The sequence below is a fragment of the Lutra lutra genome, chromosome 8, assembly GCF_902655055.1.
Source record: "Lutra lutra chromosome 8, mLutLut1.2, whole genome shotgun sequence".
Taxonomy (NCBI): Eukaryota; Metazoa; Chordata; class Mammalia; order Carnivora; family Mustelidae; genus Lutra; species Lutra lutra.
Window position 1 is genome coordinate 91,568,055 of NC_062285.1, and position 20,792 is coordinate 91,588,846.

At 36.7% G+C, this 20,792-nt stretch overlaps 1 protein-coding gene across 1 annotated transcript; it reads left to right on the top strand.

Annotated features, from left to right (window-relative positions):
* Window positions 1-9,673: 9,673 nt before the first annotated feature.
* On the top strand, window positions 9,674-19,213 carry LOC125106970 (pregnancy zone protein-like). Its single transcript, XM_047741530.1, has 7 exons — window positions 9,674-10,392; window positions 11,001-11,142; window positions 11,515-11,746; window positions 12,835-12,961; window positions 13,342-13,463; window positions 14,233-14,253; window positions 19,118-19,213. The coding sequence occupies exons 3-7, from the start codon at window positions 11,666-11,668 to the stop codon at window positions 19,211-19,213; spliced, it is 447 nt and encodes a 148-aa protein (XP_047597486.1). The 5' UTR covers window positions 9,674-10,392; window positions 11,001-11,142; window positions 11,515-11,665.
* Window positions 19,214-20,792: the final 1,579 nt, after the last annotated feature.

Consider the following 20,792-nt stretch of genomic DNA (forward strand, 5'->3'; position numbering starts at 1 on the left):
AAGTAATGCAAATAACTCGGCCAATAATTAAAAGGAATTTCTTTATATACTCAATGAATTCACAAGTATTTATAATAAAACTATTTTAATCACACATTGTAATTATGTTATTAATTACCAGTTTGTTCTTCATAAGATGTACAGAAAATCCTTGACTCTATAAGTTAAAAGAACCAAGTCTGTTCACAACTTGTCTAAATTCAACCTTTTCCATTGCTTACTCACATTCTTTTCTTATACTATTCTGCAGTTTTAACATCAGGGTGCAAATTACTAATTTCAGAATTATTTCTGAGTCTGTTTTAAATTCAGAATTCAGATTTTAAATGACAAAGCCTTCACCATTTTCATTACTAAAAGGTTACTTTCCTTTCAATATTCTCTGGAAAAAAAAAATCTTCCATAACTTCTCTTTCTATTTTTGTGATGCTTCAATCTATTCTTAACTATTGTTGCTCACGCCAGACATGGAAATACAAGGATTTAAATTACCCTCCTGTTAGGGGCGCCTAGGTGGTTCAGTTGTTAAGCATCTGCCTTCAGCTCAGGTCATGATTCTGGGATCCTGGGATCCTGGGATCCTGGGATCGAGTCCCACATCTGGCTCTCTGCTCAGTGGGGAGCCTGCTTCTTCCTCTCCCGCTCCCCGTGCTTGTGTTCCATCTCTCACTGTCTCTCTCTCTCTCTCTGTCAAATAAATAAATAAAATCTTAAAAAAAAATTACCCTCCTGTTACAGAAAAACTTATTTCCTTTTAGGGGTCTAAGTTAAAACTTGATCCCTCCAATAGGACAAAAATATGAATGCCATGACACTTCCTTGGTCGTTCTAAGGGCAGGGGGAAGGGAAACAGGAGAGTTGTTGTTAAATGAGCATAGTTTCAGATCTGCAACATGAGAAAGCTTTGGAGATCTGTTCCACAACTATGTGAATATACTTAACACTACTGAACTGTACACTTTTAAATGGTTAAGATGAAGAATTTTATGTTATGTGTGTTTTTACCACAATAGAAAAGACATATATTTGGGGGGAAAAAGTGAGCTCTATGATTATACCTTACAAATTATAGCTCTGTATTTTAATTGAGAATCACCTCTGAACTGCAGTCTAAATGAAATGGTTTCCATTCATCATATACATTTATATATATATTTACATATTTATATATATTTATATAAATTTATATTTTTATATATCATTACATATATGACATATATAAGAAGTTCCTTATTCTATAATTTTTAACTGAGTACAGCAGGCTTTATAAAATATTTTGTACATATATACATATGTAGAATAACTTTGAGTTCCTCTTACATAAGTTGGTTACCATCTTAGTTAAGTAGAAAATCAGACAGCCTTGAGGGTAAGGAACTTTTACTTATTCTACAATTGAAGTTGTAAAGGGACACATTAGCCTATTAATGTCACCAAATAATGAGAATGACATTAAAGAGACCATGCCATTGAATATGTCGGTACAGTTCTAAATTGGGTTAAGATCTAGCAACAGCGTTCTGACTCATGACCATGTTGTCTCATTTTCTCTCAAAAGGCAGTTTTTCCTTATCCTTCCCTGTGGAGTCGGAAATGGCTCCCGTTGCTCCACTGTTCATCTGTACCGTTTTCCCAGATGGCAAAGTTATTGGAGATACAGAGAGCTTTGAGATTGAAAATTGCCTAGGCAACAAGGTGAGGCTGAACACAAAAACTTCAGAAACAACTTTTCTAACCCATTCAAAACTAGATTACTCATATTTTGAAAATATTTAGTATGATGCAGGAAAAATAATATGTTATTAGAATTTGATCATTGTCAAAAAGTTATCCCTGGCAAATTCTATAGCTTTCATAGGCTTATGCATCAATATTTAAGCAGATCAACTACCTAACCTGCCTATTTGGGAGTTACTACTTATCAATATTGGAGGATAAATCGATAATATTGGAGTTCCTTCTGGTTTTGTTCTAGTTTCTACTTCTCAAAATTCATTTATATGTCTCACATTTTCTTTAAAGATTTGTTTATTCATTTTGAGAGAGAGAGAGAGCACTTACACACAACAGGAGGGGCAAAGGGAGAAAGAGAGAGAAAATCTCAAGCAGACTCCCTGCTGAGCATGGAGCCCAACACGGGGCTCCATCTCACAATCCTGAGATCATGACCTGAGCCAAATCCAAGAGAAGGATGATTAACCAACCACACCACCCAGGTGCCCCATATGTGTTAAATTTTAAAACTGTAAGATAAATATATCAAGAATCACTATCCTGTTTCTAATTATCAAAATGGACATTCTTCAGAATGGAGTGTATAACCAAAATTTTCCTCAACTTTGTCTTTTATTGACAGGTCAAAATATCTCCCTATTGCATAATAATTTTTACATAAAAGATATATTTCTCTGACTAGAGTTCTCTATTTGAATTAGAAGATGGCATGAGGAAGCTGACCTGAAAGTAGAAAATTTTCTTCCTCGGTGCTTTCTTTGGAGGAATAGCTTACTTTTTTAAAAAGATTATTTATTTGAAAGAGAGAAACAGAGAGAGCAGGGGGAGGAGCAGAGGGAGAGAATTTCAAGTAGACTTCACACTGCGCACAGAGCCCCACAGAGGGCTCAGTCTCACAACCCTGAGGTCATGACCTGAGCTGAAATCGTCAGATGCTTAACCAACTGAGCCACCCAGGCATCCAAAGGAATGGCTTATTTTTTTTTTATACTCTGTATTTATGGTAGCCTGTTCTAAGCAGTTTTTCAGCTTATGTTGATGGAATTCAGTCTACTTTTCAATATTATGTCTATCCCATTTTATGTCATTATATAGATGTAATAGTTGCTTCAGTTGCATTACACAGCTTTGTACATTATAGAGGTAAGAAAGGGTTATGAACTAACTGGAGATTTGGGTTCTTAAAGTTGTGAAAATCTTTAAGTCACTTGCTTTCACCTTATATAGATGACGCATGCTCATTTATGTGACCATTTAGTTCTCCTACTCACAAACAAAGTAAATAGATAAAGAAGTTTGAAGGGTGTTTATGGTTAGCTTTCTACTGAGGCAGAGCAATCTTTCCCAAACTTAGTGGTTTAAAACAATAAACAGGTATTATCGTATGCACTTTCTGTGGATTAAGAATCCCAAAGTGACTTATCTGGATGGTACTGGCTTGTGATCTCTCATGTCAGTCCACATGTCAACATGTTAGCTAGTGATTCAATCATCTGAAGGCTTGACTGAGGTTGAAAGTCCACTTCTGAGATGTGTTACTCATATAATTGTCAGGAGGCCTTAATTCCTCACCACACTGACTCCTCCATAGGGCTGCCTGGGTGTCCCTACACATGGCAGGTGATTTCCTCCAGAACAAGCAATCAGAGAAAAGCTAAAGCTGTGATATATTTTATGACACAGCCTTGGAATTTATACACTATCACTTCCACAAAATCTTATTAGTTATAGATGTCAACCCTATTTGTTATGGGAGAAACTACATAAAAGCATGAATACCGCGAAGTAGAGATTTTGGGGGGCAATTTGGAGGCTGTCTTCAGTGATTTATGACTCCCAGTGATTTATGACCCTCCCACAGGTAAAATACACTCACTTTCCTCCCAAATTCCTAGAAGTCTCATTTCCCAATAGCAATAGCTCAAAGTTTAAATTTCATAATTTAAATTAGGTCCAGGTACAGATGATATTTCTTGGATGTAGTTCCTCAACTTCAATTCCTCCCAATATGAAGACCTTGAACTAAAGTGTACTTAAGTTATTTACCTCCACGCATCCAGCATACAATGGTGGAACTGGCATACTAACACTCCTGTTCAAAAGGGGGAAAAAAGTCACATGGGCATAATTGGTCCAAGGCAATTCTGAGATCCAGCCAAAGGTTCAAAGTACTTTGATTAGGACTTGTCTTACTCCAGCTTAGGAAATAAATATCCAGGCCTCTTGGTTCCACTCTACAGATTCTTGGTTCTTTCATTTAAGTCATCCCTATTCAAAAAAAAAAAAAAAAGTGGCCCATATTTGTAATTGTGTAGACATTGTTCTATTGAATATAGATTATGTATATTCATTTATATACCTATGTGGTTCTTCTATCCAAGAACAAAGCCATATAGAAATGGAAGGTTAATAGATTGCAATAATTCTACCTAAATTTGTCAGGGTATTAAGTATTCATCAAACACAGAGACAATTTAGATCTCCTTTCTATATTTGGTCTAGTTTTATCTATAGAGTGATATTTTCTTTAATCATCGGTAATTTCAGTTTTATTATTCCCTGGAAACATTTTCCCAGGTAGGTTTTATATCATTAGAACAACAACAACAACAACAAAAACGACTTAAAGATAAACAAACAAAAATTTTAACTTCTCTCTAAGGTACCAACTACTTGAAGGTACTCAAGAAAGGATTAGTGATGGGGGCATCTGAGGAGCACACTCAGTTAAGCATCCAACTCTTGATTTTGCCTCAGGTCATGATCTCAGGGTCATGAGATCCAGTCCCACGTTGGGCTCTGCACTTAGCATGGAATCTGCTTGGGATTTTCTCTGCCTCTCCTGCATACTCTCTCTCTCTCAAATAAATCAATCTTTAAAAAAAAAAAAAAGGGAAAGGAAGAAAGGATTGATGATGATTATCATATTTCTCTCAGTTCCCTGGATATTTCAAAAGGAAAACAGGTACAAGCACTGTCTTTGATCTCTCCACTGTTACAGGTGTATAATCTGCTAACTATGACGGATCTTGCTGATTTCCCTGAAAATCTGGACCAGCAGGAAGAAGAACAAGCAAGTCGTAGCCATCCTTATGTCCTTAGTAAAGGAGCCATCTATATTCCTTTACCAAGTTATGATGAATCATAGCTTCCTAAAGGTAAAGCCCCTATTATTTATTAATGTATCAGCTTATGAAAGTTTTAATGTTGATAAAACTATATATATATAGTTTAGAAATTGTTTAGCCTAACAGTTGGTAAGTCAGAACCAGGGCTAGACCTAACCTCTGCCATTTCATTGAAAGATTTTTGTTATATTTAATTTATTTGCTAAAGGCCACCATAATAAAATCTTAATAAGCCATAAAGTTTATAATTTTATCACTCTATTTATATTTATTGAGTTTGTGTATCTCCATGAAATTAATATAACATTAAGGCTATTAGGGCTACCTAGGGACATTTCTAAGGAAAATATATTTCATATATTCTAATCAAGTTTACAAATGTATTGAGTCACAATTTTTACAGGTATGGGATTAAAGGTGTTCACTAACTCTAAAATCTGAAAACCACGGCCATGTTCAATGATTTACCCACCTGTAGGAAGAGAAGAGCAACCGCTGATGGCAGGTAAGATAACAAGTTGCTTTCAGTTTTTTATTACATCCAACAATATTACTTAGCAAAAAAAAAAAAAAAAGATAAAATGAGATAGATAGTGTAACCATTTTATACATACGGAAACCGAGGTTCAGATAAGATATTTCTTGCTGAAATCATTTAGCTGGTAAATGGCATAGCCAGAACTGACCAGAGTGCTTTAAAGTTGATTCAGATACTTTAGGGCACAAAATCAGATGAAACACAAGATTCTACTGTAAGATAAGGAAGGAAAACATTTACAGTGTAAGGGGAGAATAATTTTAATTATGGAATCAAGAAACATTCTGTTCTGTATCTTAAAGAATAGAAAGGAGGAGAAAAGGGCACCTGGGTAGCTCAGTCTTTCAAGCATCTGCTTTCAGTTTAGGTCATGATCCCAGGGTTGTGGGATGGAGTCCTGCATCAGGCTTCTTGCTCAGCAGGGAGCCTGCTTCTCCTTCTTTCTCTGCCCCTTCACCTGCTCATGTTCTCTCTATATCTCAAATAAGTAAATCAAGTCTTTTTGAAGAAAAAAAAAAAAAAGGAGAAAAGGCCTCACTGGTGAAAAGAAGCAGTGTGAAGATGGCAGAAAAATCTCCTAATCCAAGGCCAAAAAAAAAAAAACAAAAAAACAAAAAAACCCCAAAACAATAAATAAATAATAAAACATCAAATGAAGCAACCTCTTACTACACCCCTCAATTTTCCATTAAAACTTATGTTCCAATCCACAAGTCTATTTATACTTGGCAGCAACTAACCAATCCTTTTTCCTCCCTTTTCCCATGATTCTGACTATCCATGTGTCCAAGATATTCTTGAGGTCTACTGTTTCTGAATATTAACATCTTTTGAGTTTTGGTTACGAATCAGGGGTTTTATGTGTTAGGTGCATTTGTGATGCCTCTTCTCTATGCATCAAATCCTTCATCAATAAATTGAAGGACTTTGACTAAAGGCTCTTCAAGGCCTTTCAAAATACCCAAAAAAATAACAAAATATGATGTACCAGAACAAATTAAGAATCTTGACTGCTTAAAAATTGTTCTGAGACATTGAACCTACATGTAAGGTTAATTATACATCTATAAACTAGCCCTGTAATGAAGAAAAAAATGTTATCAGCTTACTTTTAAAAGACCATAGACTATTTTTCTCAATAATAACACAAATAAATTCCAAAGAGTTTCTCAGTGATGGTAAATATGATTTTGTCAAGTAACTAACATGTTATATAAATGATGGAGAATAAGGAAAAGGAAAATAATCATGAAAGTTACAAAGGAATAAGTTTGAGTTTAAACCATGGAAGTTTGAGGGAGAAGGAAATTTTCTGGAATTTGATAAGGATAGAATTGTAACCATATAATATAACTCAAAAAAAAAAGAAACTTATAAAGTATATAATATAAATAGCTGAGAATTGAAATAGGCAGATATATTGAATGATAAACAGGTAGATTCAAATGAATCAAGTATATGATGCAATGAAAGAGCTACAAAACTAGAATATTTTGTGAAAGTTCTTAAAAATAACTTGAAGAACATAAAATCCATTCCCATGTCTGTTTGGGAAGGTATCATACAATCTCCAAGGGCTTGGTGACATGGAACAATATACCTGGAAAATAAAACTTTAATATTGTCCCTAGTATGAGAGAGAGAGAAATGGTTCATCCAAAAAAGGGATTAAAATCATGTTAGACAATGATAAAAATGATTAGGACCTGAAACTACAAAAATCAAGAAGTCATAAAAATTAGAGTTATTATTCATGCATATGTTCCATGAATAGTCAGTGAACACTTACGGACCTACTTTCTAGACATATAACAAATATTGAGAACAAGAATCTTCACTGTTTTGAAGGTTATGTCCTAATGGACACAGGAAGAATGTAAACAAAATTAGCAAGTATATTATATAGTCTATTAACTGATGATAAAGGCTATGGGAAGAATTAAAAGAAAGAATGGAATATCAAGACTAAAGGAATTGCAAGTTTCAATAAGGTGCTCAGTAACTATCCTACCAAGAGAGTGAAATCTGAGCAAAGATTTGAGGGAAGACAATAAAATAAGAGACTATTTGGAAGAAGAGTGTATCAGTCATAGAAAGCAACATGAATAATAGAAAATAGAAAATACCTGTGGAGTGCTTACTTTGTTTTGGAAGACCAATGAGAGGGAGATAGAAGATAGATGGCTTTATTGAGATGTAACTGACATGTAATATATAAGTTTAATATATATATATATATATATATATGTTTAATATAATGCTCTTATTTTTTAGAGGGTTAGAGCAGAGGAAGAGGAAGAGAGAGAATCTCAAGCAGACTGCCCATTGCACATAGAGCCCCACATAGAGCTCAATCTCATGACCCTGAGATCACGGCCTGAGCCAAAGCCAAGAGTCAGACACTTAACCACTGAGCCACCTAGACGTCCCATGATGAACTTATATATATTGCAAAATGATTATCACCACAGTATTAACTAAAATTTCCTTGGCCTTGTAATTTCCATTTCTTTAAGTTTTTGTTTTAATTCCAGTTAGTTAACATACAGTGTTTTATTAGTTTCAGGTATAGAATTTAGTGATTTCTTTACTTCTATACATCATCTGGTGCTCATCACAAGTGCCTTCCTTGTAACCCATTGCTTACTTCACCCATCTCCTCAACCACCTCCCCTCTGGTAACCCATTAGTTTGTTCTCTAGAATTAAGATCTGTTTCTTGGTTTGTCTGTCTGTCTCTCCCCCCGCCTTTGCTTGTTTGTTTTGTTCCTTAAATTCCACATATGAGTGAAATCATCTGGTAGTTGTCTTTCTTTGACTGCCTTAGGAATTTCATGCATCCATTTAAAAAAATGAGATCTTGCCATTTGCAACAACATGGATGGAGCTAGAGAGTGTAGCGCTAAGTGAAATGAGTCCGTCTATTTCTTTTTTATGGTTATCACCACTTTTCAAATGGAAGAGCTGAACCTGGAAAGACTAAGTAACTCAAGCCATTAAGATGCCACAGCCAGTTTAGATATAGAATGGGGATGGATTCAAATCTGGCTGTTTGACTCTAAGATCCATGTTTTTTAACCTCTATACTATTCTGTCTCTCAAAGACTCTAAGGTGAGAGCTTGTCTAGAACATTCTAAAGGTAAGGGAACCATTGTGGCCAGAACGGAGTGAATCAAGGGAGAGTGAGATCAATGGAATAACCAAGGCCAATTTGTATAGGGCCTTGTAGGTCATTATAAGAACTTAACTTTTTACTCTGTGTGAAATGGAAAGACGTTTCAGAAGGGATGGGTAAATTGATCTTATATGTCTTTTATAAGGATCGCCCAAATACTATATTTAGAAGAAAATTAAGTTTTGAGTTTTTACACTTTTTTGCTTGAAAGTAGCAAAGGTCAAAAATGCATACAAGTATCACAAAGGTAGACTGAGTGGCCCTTTAACAGCCATGAACAGAATGTCCAGGAGAAAGTATTTTGTGATCAGCAGTGAAATAAAATATAAGAGGATAAGTCCAGGAATCAACACATTTTGATGAAATCAGATGGGGAAAAGAAACAAAATAATAACTAATAATAATATTTTGTCTTGGGAAATTAAAGGCATTTCAGTAGAGTTTATGAGTTGTGACATAAAGAAGAATAAAATTTTAATGTAAACACTGTGGAAGGATCAGTAGAGAGTTAAGTTGACCCTGAGAATGAGACAATAAGGAAAATATAGTCTTCATCCAATAAATGGAGTTAAAATAACACATTAAGCCATTCTTCATTAACTGCAACAGCTGGAGAAGTTGAAGGGTCTTTGACATATGGAGCAGGAAATAGAAAATAATTTATTTAAATGCACCATCCATTTAGATAAACTTGAATACTAATAATCTGTTTTCATATTCAACCTGAGTAAAGACATAGATAATAGAGCAACATCAGTGGGAAACCAAAGGCAGAAATAGAGATGGCTACCACTTAGAAGGACATGAGGGAAAGAAGATGTATGATATTTAAAGAAATTACTGGGACGCCTGGGTGGCTCAGTTGGTTAAGCAGCTGCCTTCGGCTCAGGTCATGATCCCAGAGTCCTGGGATCGAGTCCCGCATCGGGCTCCTTGCTCGTCGGGGAACCTGCTTCTCCCTCTGCCTCTGCCTGCCATTCTGTCTGCCTGTGCTCGCTCTCTCTCCCTCGCTCTCTCTGACAAATAAATAAATAAAATCTTAAAAAATATATATATATAAAGAAATTACTATTGATGCTTTTTATAGTTGAGAGATATTGAGGAGAAATGCCTGGTAATGTTTTTCCTTATAAATATTCTTTCACAAAGGCAATTCTGAAATATCAGATGGAGTACTTGGATGTAAAGCCTCATTCAAATTCAATTAAGGATAATTTCTAACAAAAAAGAACCAGAAAGGCTTCATGTTTAGTTCTCTTCACTTTGTAAATAATTTCTGTCTCCATCATAGAGCTATACCAAATTGAAATGTCTCTTTGGCATCTTGAATTTTTCATTTCTCCTTCCCAAGAAATAAAGAGAATAAATTCTAATGCTCTAGCCTTGTTATCAAGAGAACAATGAGTTTTCAAGCTTCAATATAGTGCAAAGAGTTGATATTATTAAATTCTGTTCACCCCATTGGTAATTCAAACAAATGAACACATGTTGCCTAAAGACAATTTGGCATTTTCTGCTCAATCCTTTTTATAGAGGAAACAATACTCTGATCTTGAGAAGTCACTATTTCTCCCACAAACCATAAATGCATCTCCAAGTTATCTTGTCCTATTATCCGTTATCTTGTCCTATTATCCTGTTATCCATTGAGTCTCCACTCAACATAGAATTATGGTATCTCCAGGAAACATGGCGTTTCTGCCTTCAACAAAGACTTCTCTCTGCTCAAAGAATAAGGGCTCAACAAGTTATTTCCAAAGTTCTACAACTCTCAGGAGACAATCTGGGTGGGAATACTAAAAATTTGCTCTTCTGAAGTAAGTCAATCAGAGAAAGACAATTATCATATGATCTCTCTGATATGAGGAATTTGAGAGCCAGGGTGGGGGGGTTGGGGAGTAGGGAAGGAAAAAATGAAAGAAGATGGGATCGGGAGGGAGACAAACCATAAAAGTCTCTTAATCTCATAAATGAACAGGGTTGCCAGGGTGTCGGGGGTAGGGAGAAGGTGGTTGGGTTATGGACATTGGGGAGGGTATGTGTTATGGTGACTGCTGTGAAATGTGTAAGCCTGATGATTCACAGACCTGTACTCCTGGGGCAAATAATACATTATATGTTAATAAAAATAATTTTTTAAAAAAAGAAGAGAAGAATAGATCTGATTCCTCCCCTCTGTTAGTTGACACACATATTCATAGAAACAAAGCACACAGCATTGTGAGGTTATTTTTTTCACTAACAGCAAGTAATTTATTCATTTTAATGCAAGAGTATGTAAAATGGAAGTTTGTATTTGAATTACAGTTTCAATAAACAGAATCACTATAAAAAAAAATTTGCTCTTCTAAATCTCACATTGGCACCATGAAATGAATGGATGCTTTTTCTTTAACTAGATTATAATTTTCCCTTAATTTTATAGCAGGTTTAGCAGCAGGTCCATATATTCCTCAATTTCACTCATATAATATGTCCGCAAATAATATGCAAAGTCCAGAGGCAATCTCTGAAACAGTGTGGATTTATTTCCCTGAGACATGGATCTGGTATTTGGTGGTGGTAGGGTAAGTACCTTCATTCTCCTCCATTTGCTGTGGGTGAGGGAATGTGGGTTCTTCAGCATTTTCAACTCTAAGAATAATCTTTCTGAAAAGTTCTAAAGTCTGCTTATTGGATCATGATCCTTAAGTATGCTGGTTTATGAGACCACACAACAGTGAGGGAAGTTTAAGAACCAAACTGAATCACATTCAAATATTTTTCTTTAAAGTACAGACATGTTGATAAGGGAAAGAGGCAGCATTTAGTACCTTTTGTTTTCCCAACTCAGTTTGCCAATACATTACCTAGTGGACACGTGCACATACTGATTCTCACTTGAGAAGAGATGTTTCACCTGCTCACTTTCTGTCCTTCACATCTCTATCTTCCCCCAGCTCATCAGGGGTGGCCAAAGTGGGAGTAACAGGCCCTGGTACCATCACAGAGTGAAAGGCAGGGGCCCTTTGCCTATCCAATGACACTGGACTTGGTCTCATTCTTCCTGCCTCCTTCTGAACCTTCCAGCCCTTCTTTGGGGAGCTCACAATGCTGCCCTACTCTGTGATCCACGGAGAGGCCTTCACACTCAAGACCACTGTCCTCAACTACCTTCCCAAATGCATCCGGGTGAGAAAAATAAGAGTGAAGAGAATCAAAAACTTCTTTCCCTCAGCTCCTGATTCTGTTCCCAAGACTAGATAATTCTGGGAATTATGCACTAGCACTGTCTGTGCTAAGGAAACAGGACATGATCAGAAAGATAACACAATGATATTTGACCTACAGGTTGAAATTATGGATCTCCAAAACACATGAATTTTTTTAAGATTTTATTTATTTATTTGACAGAGAGAAACACACAGCGAGAGAGGGAACACAAGCAGGGGCAGTGGGAGAGGGAGAAGCAGGCTTCCTGCTGAGGAGGGAACCCAATGTGAGGACCAATCCCAGGACCCTGGGGCCATGACCTGAACTGAAGGCAGACACTTAATGACTGACCTACCTAAGTGCCCCCTCACATGCATTTCTGAAAAATTTTCCTGAATCTTACAGCATCCTCTACTGTAGGATAGGCTTTTTGCCAGGAAAATCCTTGATGCTGACACAAAACTCAGTTTTCTTAATTCCATGGTCATTCTTCAAGGTCTCCCATCTCTAAACTCCCACAATATGCTTGTAACTTCTCTTACAGCACATATTTTCTTGTAAATTTTGTCACAGTTTTGTATATAGATCATCCCCTTCATAACACAATATCTTCATGGTCAGGAACTTCTTACATACTCCCCATAATTTGCTGTGTCTTGCACATAATAGACATGTGATAACTTGCAGGAAGTGGGAAAAGGTAAGAAAGAAGGAAGTCAGGGAAAAAATCTACACGAGAGATAGGAACCAACAAGCAGAAACCAGTAGGTCCTGCTCCCAAGGGCAATATACCATTGCTGCTTTTCCTTCCTGCCCACTGCTTCATCTGCAGAGTTCTCCAGTCTACCCTAATGCAAAGGCCAGACCCTCCTAGTAAGTAATCATCCTTGATTTGCATAATTGCCATCCTCATACTTCTCAAAGCATACATGAGCTTATACGACATCATTTTGTCCAAATCCCAATTTAGTGCAGCATCTCGTATGTGGCCCCAATTCTGTACATTCATTGTCTCTCCGTACATATTCTGGTAATTTCTCTCCCTCTACCTCCCTTGCAAATGATAGGTCAGTGTGGAACTGAAAGTTTCTCCAGCCTTCCTACAATCCCAAAATGAGAAGCGAGAAGAATCCTATCACATCTGTGCAAATGAGCGGCAAACCCTGTTTTGGATGATGACTCCTAAAACTCTGGGTAAGTGTCATTCCGCCAAAGGTTCTCCAGTGGACAAGGGTGGTGGATATCTGAACACTACTGATATCACATTCACTTTTTTGTTTCCCATTAATATAATTCCATAAAGTTAGGTCTTCTTTTGATTTCTACCCATAGTGTTTTCCTCCCAGTACTCCCACTGCACCTGGGCCCTACAATCACTATACTTGGGCACGGGAATGCTCAGTGTCCATTAGCCTTGAGTTTTTTTCAGCTTTATTTCCTATTCCAGCTGGTAGTAAGTCTAAAGGGCAGCCCTTCAAGATGATTACAGAACAAAAATCATTTTCAGCTGTTAGGAATGGCTTGGACTGCTATCAAGATGGATGCTCATTTTTTTTCCACATTCTTTGTTTTAGGGAATGTGAATTTCTCAGTGAGTGCAGAGGCAGTGCAGTCCCCAGAGCTGCGTGGAAATGAAATTGCTGAGGTCCCTGAAATCAGGAGAAAAGACACGGTTGTCAAAACCTTGCTGGTGGAGGTAAGTCGGTCTGAACCACTTCAATATTTTCCTGAGACTGTAACAATAGTAACAGTGAGAAACAGCATGACCATATTCTTGGACTAACAAAGAATAATTAACACTGTACCCACACAATCCACCTGATAAGACTAATGGAATTTCCTGCCCTAAAAGTATTATAGTAAACTTTTTTAGCTAACTTTTTTGTGTGTGTGGATATATTTCTCTATTAGCATATAGAGAATTTTCCTTTTTTTGTTGTTGTTTTTTATTTCTTTTCAGCATAACAGTATTCATTGTTTTTGCACCACACCCAGTGCTCCATGCAATACGTGCCCTCCTTAATACCCACCACCTGGCTCCCCCAACCTCCCTCCCCCAGCCCCTTCAAAACCCTCAGGTTGTTTTTCAGAGTCCATAGTCTCTATCATAAATACTCTTTCTTATGAATTATTTCAGACCTAGTCCCTTTTCCTGACCTCTCCATCTCTTCTAAGATTCATTTATTTCTCATACTTTTTACCTTTGATTATCTTTCCTTATTATCCCTCATTTTCTCTTCTGCTGGTCTCCATGGTTCTTCAGAGTTTAATGGATTTATCATAATTTGATGATAAGCAGGGTGTTAAGATTGTTTAGTGTAAACCCCCACCCTGCAAAGCAATGAACCTGTGGTTATCCTTCAAAAACCTGGACATTTATCCCTTTTCTCCTTTTTTTTTTTTTCCACTTGAGCCTGAAGGTATTGAGCAAGAAAAGACTTTCAACTCTATAACTTGCACTTCAGGTAAGAGTCCATCTTCAAAGGGCACCTGGGTGGTTCAGTGGATTAAAGCCTCTGCCTTCAGCTCAGGTCGTGATCCCAGGGTCCTGGGATGGTGCCCCACATCAGGCTCTCTGCTCAGCGGCGAGCCTGCTTCCCCCCCTCACTCTGCCTGCCTCTCTGCCTACTTGTGATCTCTCTCTGTCAAATAAATAAATAAAATCTTTTAAAAAAAAAAAAAGAGTCCATCTTCATAATCAGAGTGAGAATAAGGCCTCCCAGGGATATGTATGTCAAGTTACAATGTATGTCCATACATGTTATCTCCCCTTATCTTTAGAACATTCCCTTAAATTTTACATAGCAATAAGTATTTCTTTATATGCATTTTACAGAAGAGGACACTGAGCCCAAGAGAGGGGGTTATTATGGCCTCGGGGTATGGACAAGACCAACACTGGGGCTTGCTCAGTTCACATTTAGCCTTTACCTCCATAGCCCAGGGACTGCTCATGAACCAATAAGGACATAGTAGCTCAGAGTGTCATAGTCTAGGTAGAAAGACAGCAAAGTCATAATAAGGTTGAATGATGGTGATATTCTCCAAAATAGTTAATGATGAAATATACGGCATTTTGTACTCATCTTACTGAAAAAATGTTTCACGGCCAAAAATAAAACAAAAAAACAAACAACAAACAAACAAAAAAACACTTTACATTAGGGATTTATCATTTCATTAAGAAACAACTGTAGCTATTTTCGTGTGTGGTGTAAGGAAATGATCCAATTTCATTTTTCTGCATGTGGCTGTCCAATTTTCCCAACACCATTTATTGAAGAGGCTGTCTTTTTTCCATTGGACATTCTTTCCTGCTTTGTCGAAGATGAGTTGACCATAGAGTTGAGGGTCCATTTCTGGGCTCTCTATTCTGTTCCATTGATCTATGTGTCTGTTTTTGTGCCAGTACCATGCTGTCTTGATGATGACAGCTTTGTAATAGAGCTTGAAGTCCGGAATTGTGATGGCTTTCTTTTTCAATATTGCTTTGGCTATTCGAGGTCTTTTCTGGTTCCATATAAATTTTAGGATTATTTGTTCCATTTCTTTGAAAAAAATGGATGGTACTTTGATAGGAATTGCATTAAATGTGTAGATTGCTTTAGGTAGCATAGACATTTTCACAATATTTATTCTTCCAATCCAGGAGCATGGAACATTTTTCCATTTCTTTGTGTCTTCCTCAATTTCTTTCATGAGTACTTTATAGTTTTCTGAGTATAGATTCTTAGTCTCTTTGGTTAGGTTTATTCCTAGGTATCTTATAGTTTTGGGTGCAATTGTAAATGGGATGGACTCCTTAATTTCTCTTTGTTCTGTCTTGTTGTTGGTGTAGAGAAATGCAACTGATTTCTGTGCATTGATTTTATATCCTGACACTTTACTGAATTCCTGTACAAGTTCTAGCAGTTTTGGAGTGGAGTCTTTTGGGTTTTCCACATATAGTATCATATCATCTGCAAAGAGTGATAGTTTGACCTCTTCTTTGCCGATTTGGATGCCTTTAATTTCCTTTTGTTGTCTGATTGCTGAGGCTAGGACTTCTAGTACTATGTTGAATAGCAGTGGTGATAACGGACATCCCTGCCGTGTTCCTGACCTTAGCGGAAAAGCTTTCAGTTTTTCTCCATTGAGAATGATATTTGCGGTGGGCTTTTCATAGATGGCTTTGATAATATTGAGGTATGTGCCGTCTATCCCTACACTTTGAAGAGTTTTGATCAGGAAGGGATGCTGTACTTTGTCAAATGCTTTCTCAGCATCTATGGAGAGTATCATATGGTTCCAAAATGGATGAAGAATCTCAATGTGAGAAAGGAATCCATCAAAATCCTCGAGGAGAACACAGGCAGCAACCTCTTCGACCTCAGCCACAGCAACATCTTCCTAGGAACATCACCAAAGGCAAGGGAAGCAAGGGCAAAAATGAACTTTTGGGATTTTATCAAGATCAAAAGCTTTTGCACAGCAAAGGAAACAGTTAACAAAACCAAAAGACAACTGATAGAATGGGAGAAGATATTTGCAAATGACATATCAGATAAAGGGCTAGTATCCAAAATCTATAAAGAATTTATCAAACTCAACAACTGAAGAACAAATAATCCAATCAAGAAATGGGCAGAAGGCTTGAACAGACATTTCTGCAAAGAAGACATCCAAATGACCAACAGCCACATGAAAAAATACTCAACATCACTCGGCACCAGGGAAATACAGATCAAAACCACAATGAGATACCACCTCACACCAGTCAGAATGACTACAATTAACAAGTCAGGAAATACAGGTGTTGGTGAGGATGCAGAGAAAGGAGAACCCTCTTACACTATCAGTGGGGATGCAAGTTGGTGCAGCTACTCTTGAAGACAGTATGGAGGTTCCTCAAAAAATTAAAAATAGAGCTACTCTATGACCCAGCAATTGCACTACTAGGAATTTACCCAAAAGACACAAATGCAGTGATCCAAAAGGGCACCTGCACACCAATGTTTGTAGCAGCAATGTCCACACAATGGAATATTAATCAACCATCAAAAAAATGAAATCTTAGGGGCGCCTTGGTGGCTCAGTGGGTTAAAGCCTCTGCCTTCGGCTCAGGTCATGATCCCAGGGTCCTGGGATCGAGCCCCGCATCGGGCTCTCTGCTCGGCAGGGAGCCTGCTTCCTCCTCTCTCTCTGCCTGCCTCTCTGCCTACTTGTGATCTCTGTCCGCCAAATAAATAAATAAAATCTTTAAAAAAAAATGATGTGCATTTGCAATGATGTGGATGGAACTAGAGGGTATTATGCTAAGAAAAATAATTCAGAGAAAAAAAAAATCAGAGAAAGACAATTATCTTATGATCTCACTGATATGTGGCATTTAAGAACCAAAACAGGATCATAGAGGAAGGGAGGGAAAAATAAAATAAGATGAAATCAGACAGGGAGACAAAACAATAATAGACTCTTAACTACAGGAAACAAACAGAGAGTTGCTGAAGAGGACATTGGTGGGGGAATGGGGTAAATGAGTGAATGGCATTAAGGTGGGCACATGATGTAATGAGCACTGAGTGTTATATGCAACTGATAAAGCACTGAACTCTACCTCTGAAACTAATAATACACTATGTGTTAATTTATTGAATTTAAATAAAAGAAAATAAAATAAACTTTTACGCATACAATACAATGTTGTTAACTATACGCGCTATGCTATAGAGATTTCTAAAGCTTATTCACTATGTGTAGGTAAAACTATATGCCCTTTAACCAACATCTCCCTGATTCTTCTTGCCCTTGGTAACCACCATTCTACCCTCTGCCTCTATGAGTTCCATTGTTTTTTTATTTCTGATATAAGACAATAGATTTTTTTGTTCTTCTGTGTCTAGTTTATTTCCTTTAGCATAGTGTCTTCGAAGTTCATCCATGTAGTAGCAAATGGCAGAATTTCCTTCATTTCTACTTTTTTTATTAACATATAGTGGAATTTCCTTCTTTTTTAAAGCTAAGTGTATCCACAACCTGTATATACCACATTTTCTTTATTATATTGTCCATAGACATTTATGTTGTTTCCATGTCTTTGTTATTATAAATACTGTTTCAATAAACATGAAAGTACAGATATCTCTTTGAGATCCTGATTCCAATTCTTTTTTTTTTTTAAGATTTTATTTATTTATTTGACAGACAGATCACAAGTAGGCAGAGAGGCAGGCAGAGAGAGAGGAGGAAGCAGGCTCCCTGCCGAGCAGAGAGCCCGATGCGGGGCTCGATTCCAGGACTCTGAGATCACGACCTGAGCCGAAGGCAGCGGCTTAACCCACTGAGCCACCCAGGCGCCCCCCTGATTCCAATTCTTTTGGGTAAACACCCAGAAGTGGGACTGCTGTATCCTAAGGTAGTTCTATTTTTATTTTTAATTGTTTGAAGAGCCTCCATACTGTTTCCCATAATGGCTTTACCAATTTACATTTCCACTGACAATGTACAAGGAGTACCTCTGATCCACACGCTTCTAAATACTTGTTATCTTTTGACTTTTTGATAATGGTTATCCTAACACTTGGGAGGTGCTATCTTATTATGGCTTTATTTGCATTTCCCTGATGATTACTGATGTTGAACACCATTTCATATACCAATAGGTCATTTGTACGCCTTCTCTGGAGAAATATCTATTTGGAGAAATGGTCCTTTGTCCCTTTTTTAATCATTATTTTTGGTGTAGTTTGGGGGGTTTTGTGGGGGAGGGTTTTTGGGGGGGGGGTTTGCTATTGAGTCATGTGAGTTCCTTATATACTTTGGATATTAACCTTTTATCAGATACATGATTTGAAAAATTATTCTCTTCCATTCTGTAGGTCACCTTACCACTTTGCTAATGATTTCCTTTGCTGTGCAGAAGCATTTTAGTTTGATATAGTCCATTTGTCTATTTTTGCTTTTGTTGCCTAAGCATTTAGTGTCTTATACAAGAAAGCATTGCCAAGTCATTTGCTCTCTATGTTTTCTTTTAGGAGTTTTACAGTTTTATGCTTAAGTCTTAATGCATTTTGAGTTGATTTTAATGTATGATGTAAGATAAGGGCACAATTTCTTTTGTATGTAGCTATCCTGTTTTCCCAAAAACATTTATTGAAGAGAGACTATTCTTTCCCCATTGTGATTTTTGTCCCCCTTGTTGAAAATCAATTTACTATAAACATATGGGTTTATTTCTGGGCCTTCTCTTTGGTCCATTGACCTAAGTGTCTGTTTTTATACCAGTACTATACTTCTTTGGTTGCTATAGCTCTGTAACACAGTTTGAAATCAGAAAGTGTGATGCCTTCTGCTTTGTTCTTCTTGCTCCAGATAGCTTTGGCTATTCAGGCTCTACAGCAGTTGGAAAGGTTAACAAGCCTCTATCAGAAATGGAGTTACAGCAGGCAGAAAATCAGCACCATCTGACAGCCAGATATAACTGACATCTATAGACTACTTGATCCAAAGCCAGCAGAACACACATTCTTCTCAAGCTCACATGAAATATTCATCAAAACAGACCACATTCTGGGCCATAAAATGCACCTTAACAAATTTAAAAGAATAGAAGTCATACAATGTTTGCTCATAGACCACAATAGAATTAAACAAGAAATCAGTAATAAAAAGATACCTTGGAAATAAAATACTTGGAGATTTAAGAACATATTTCTAAATAACACATGAGTCAAAGAAGAAATCTCAAGAAAATTTTAAAATATAATGAACTGATATTATGAAATGTTAATAAAAATACAACTTATCTAAATTTCTGGGGTGCAGCAAAAACAGTGCTTAGAGGGAAATTCATTGTATTGAACGCATATATTAGAAAGAAATAAACAGGGCGCCTGGGTGCCTCAGTGGGTTAAAGCCTCTGCCTTCAGCTCAGGTCATGATCCCAGGGTCCTGGGATCAAGCCCCGCATCGCATCAGGCTCTCTGCTCAGCAGGGAGCCTGCTTCCTCCTCTCTGTCTGCCTGCCTCTCTGCCTACTTGTGATCTCTCTCTCTGTGTCAAATAAATGAATGAAAATTTTTAAAAAAAGAAAGAAAGAAACACTTAAAATCAATAACCTAAGCTTCCATCTTAAGAAATTAGAAAAAGAAAACAAATTAAATCCAAAGTGATTATTAGAAAAAAAAATTAACAATTAGAGCAGAAATCAGTGAAACTGAAAAGAGGAAATCAATAGAGACAACCAATGAAACCAAAAGCTTCTTCTTTGAAAAGATCAATAAAATTAATAATCCTCTTGAGGCTAATTAAGAACCAAAAATAGATGACCCAAATTACTAATATCAGAAATGAAAACAGAGACATTACTAGAGACCTCATGGACATCAGAAGGATAATAAAGGATACTATGGACAAGTCTACACCCATAAATTTAATAATCCAGATGAAACCAATTCCTCAAAAGACACTTCCACAAAAAACTCACAAAAGAAGAAACAGACAATTTGCATAGGTCTGTATCTATTAAAGAATATGAATCAATAATTAATAATCTTCCAAAACAGAAACCACCAGGCCCAGACAGGTTGACTAGTGAATTCTACCAAGTATTTAAGGAAGGAATCATACTAATTCTCTATAATTTCTTCTAGAAGACAGAAGCAGGAGAAGTACTTCCTAATTCATTATGAACCCAATATTAATTTAATGCCAAAACAAGACAAAAACATTATAGGAAAACTACAGACCAATAATGTCTCTTAAGCATAGGTGTAAAAATCCTCAACAAAATATTACTAAATTAAGTTCAACATTGTATGAAAGAATTATACACAATGATCAAATGGGATTAATCCCAGGTATGCAAGGCCAGTTCAATATTTGAAAATCAATTATTCATCATATGAACAGGTTAAAGGAGAAAAGTCATATGGCCAAATCAATAGATGCAGAAGCATTTGAAAAAATCCCAAACACAATCATGTTAAAAACTCATCAAACTAGGAATGGAGGGGAATTTCCTCAACTTCATAAAAAAATATTTACTA

What these genes read in the sequence shown, in the direction of transcription:
- LOC125106970 (XM_047741530.1), top strand. Translation starts at nt 11,666, where the DNA reads ATGCTGCCCTACTCTGTGATCCACGGAGAGGCCTTCACACTCAAGACC. An exon ending in GATGACTCCTAAAACTCTGG is followed by an intron (nt 12,962 to 13,341) that starts GTAAGTGTCATT and finishes TCTTTGTTTTAG; the next exon opens with GGAATGTGAATTTCTCAGTG. An exon ending in TCAAAACCTTGCTGGTGGAG is followed by an intron (nt 13,464 to 14,232) that starts GTAAGTCGGTCT and finishes CTTGCACTTCAG; the next exon opens with GTAAGAGTCCATCTTCAAAG.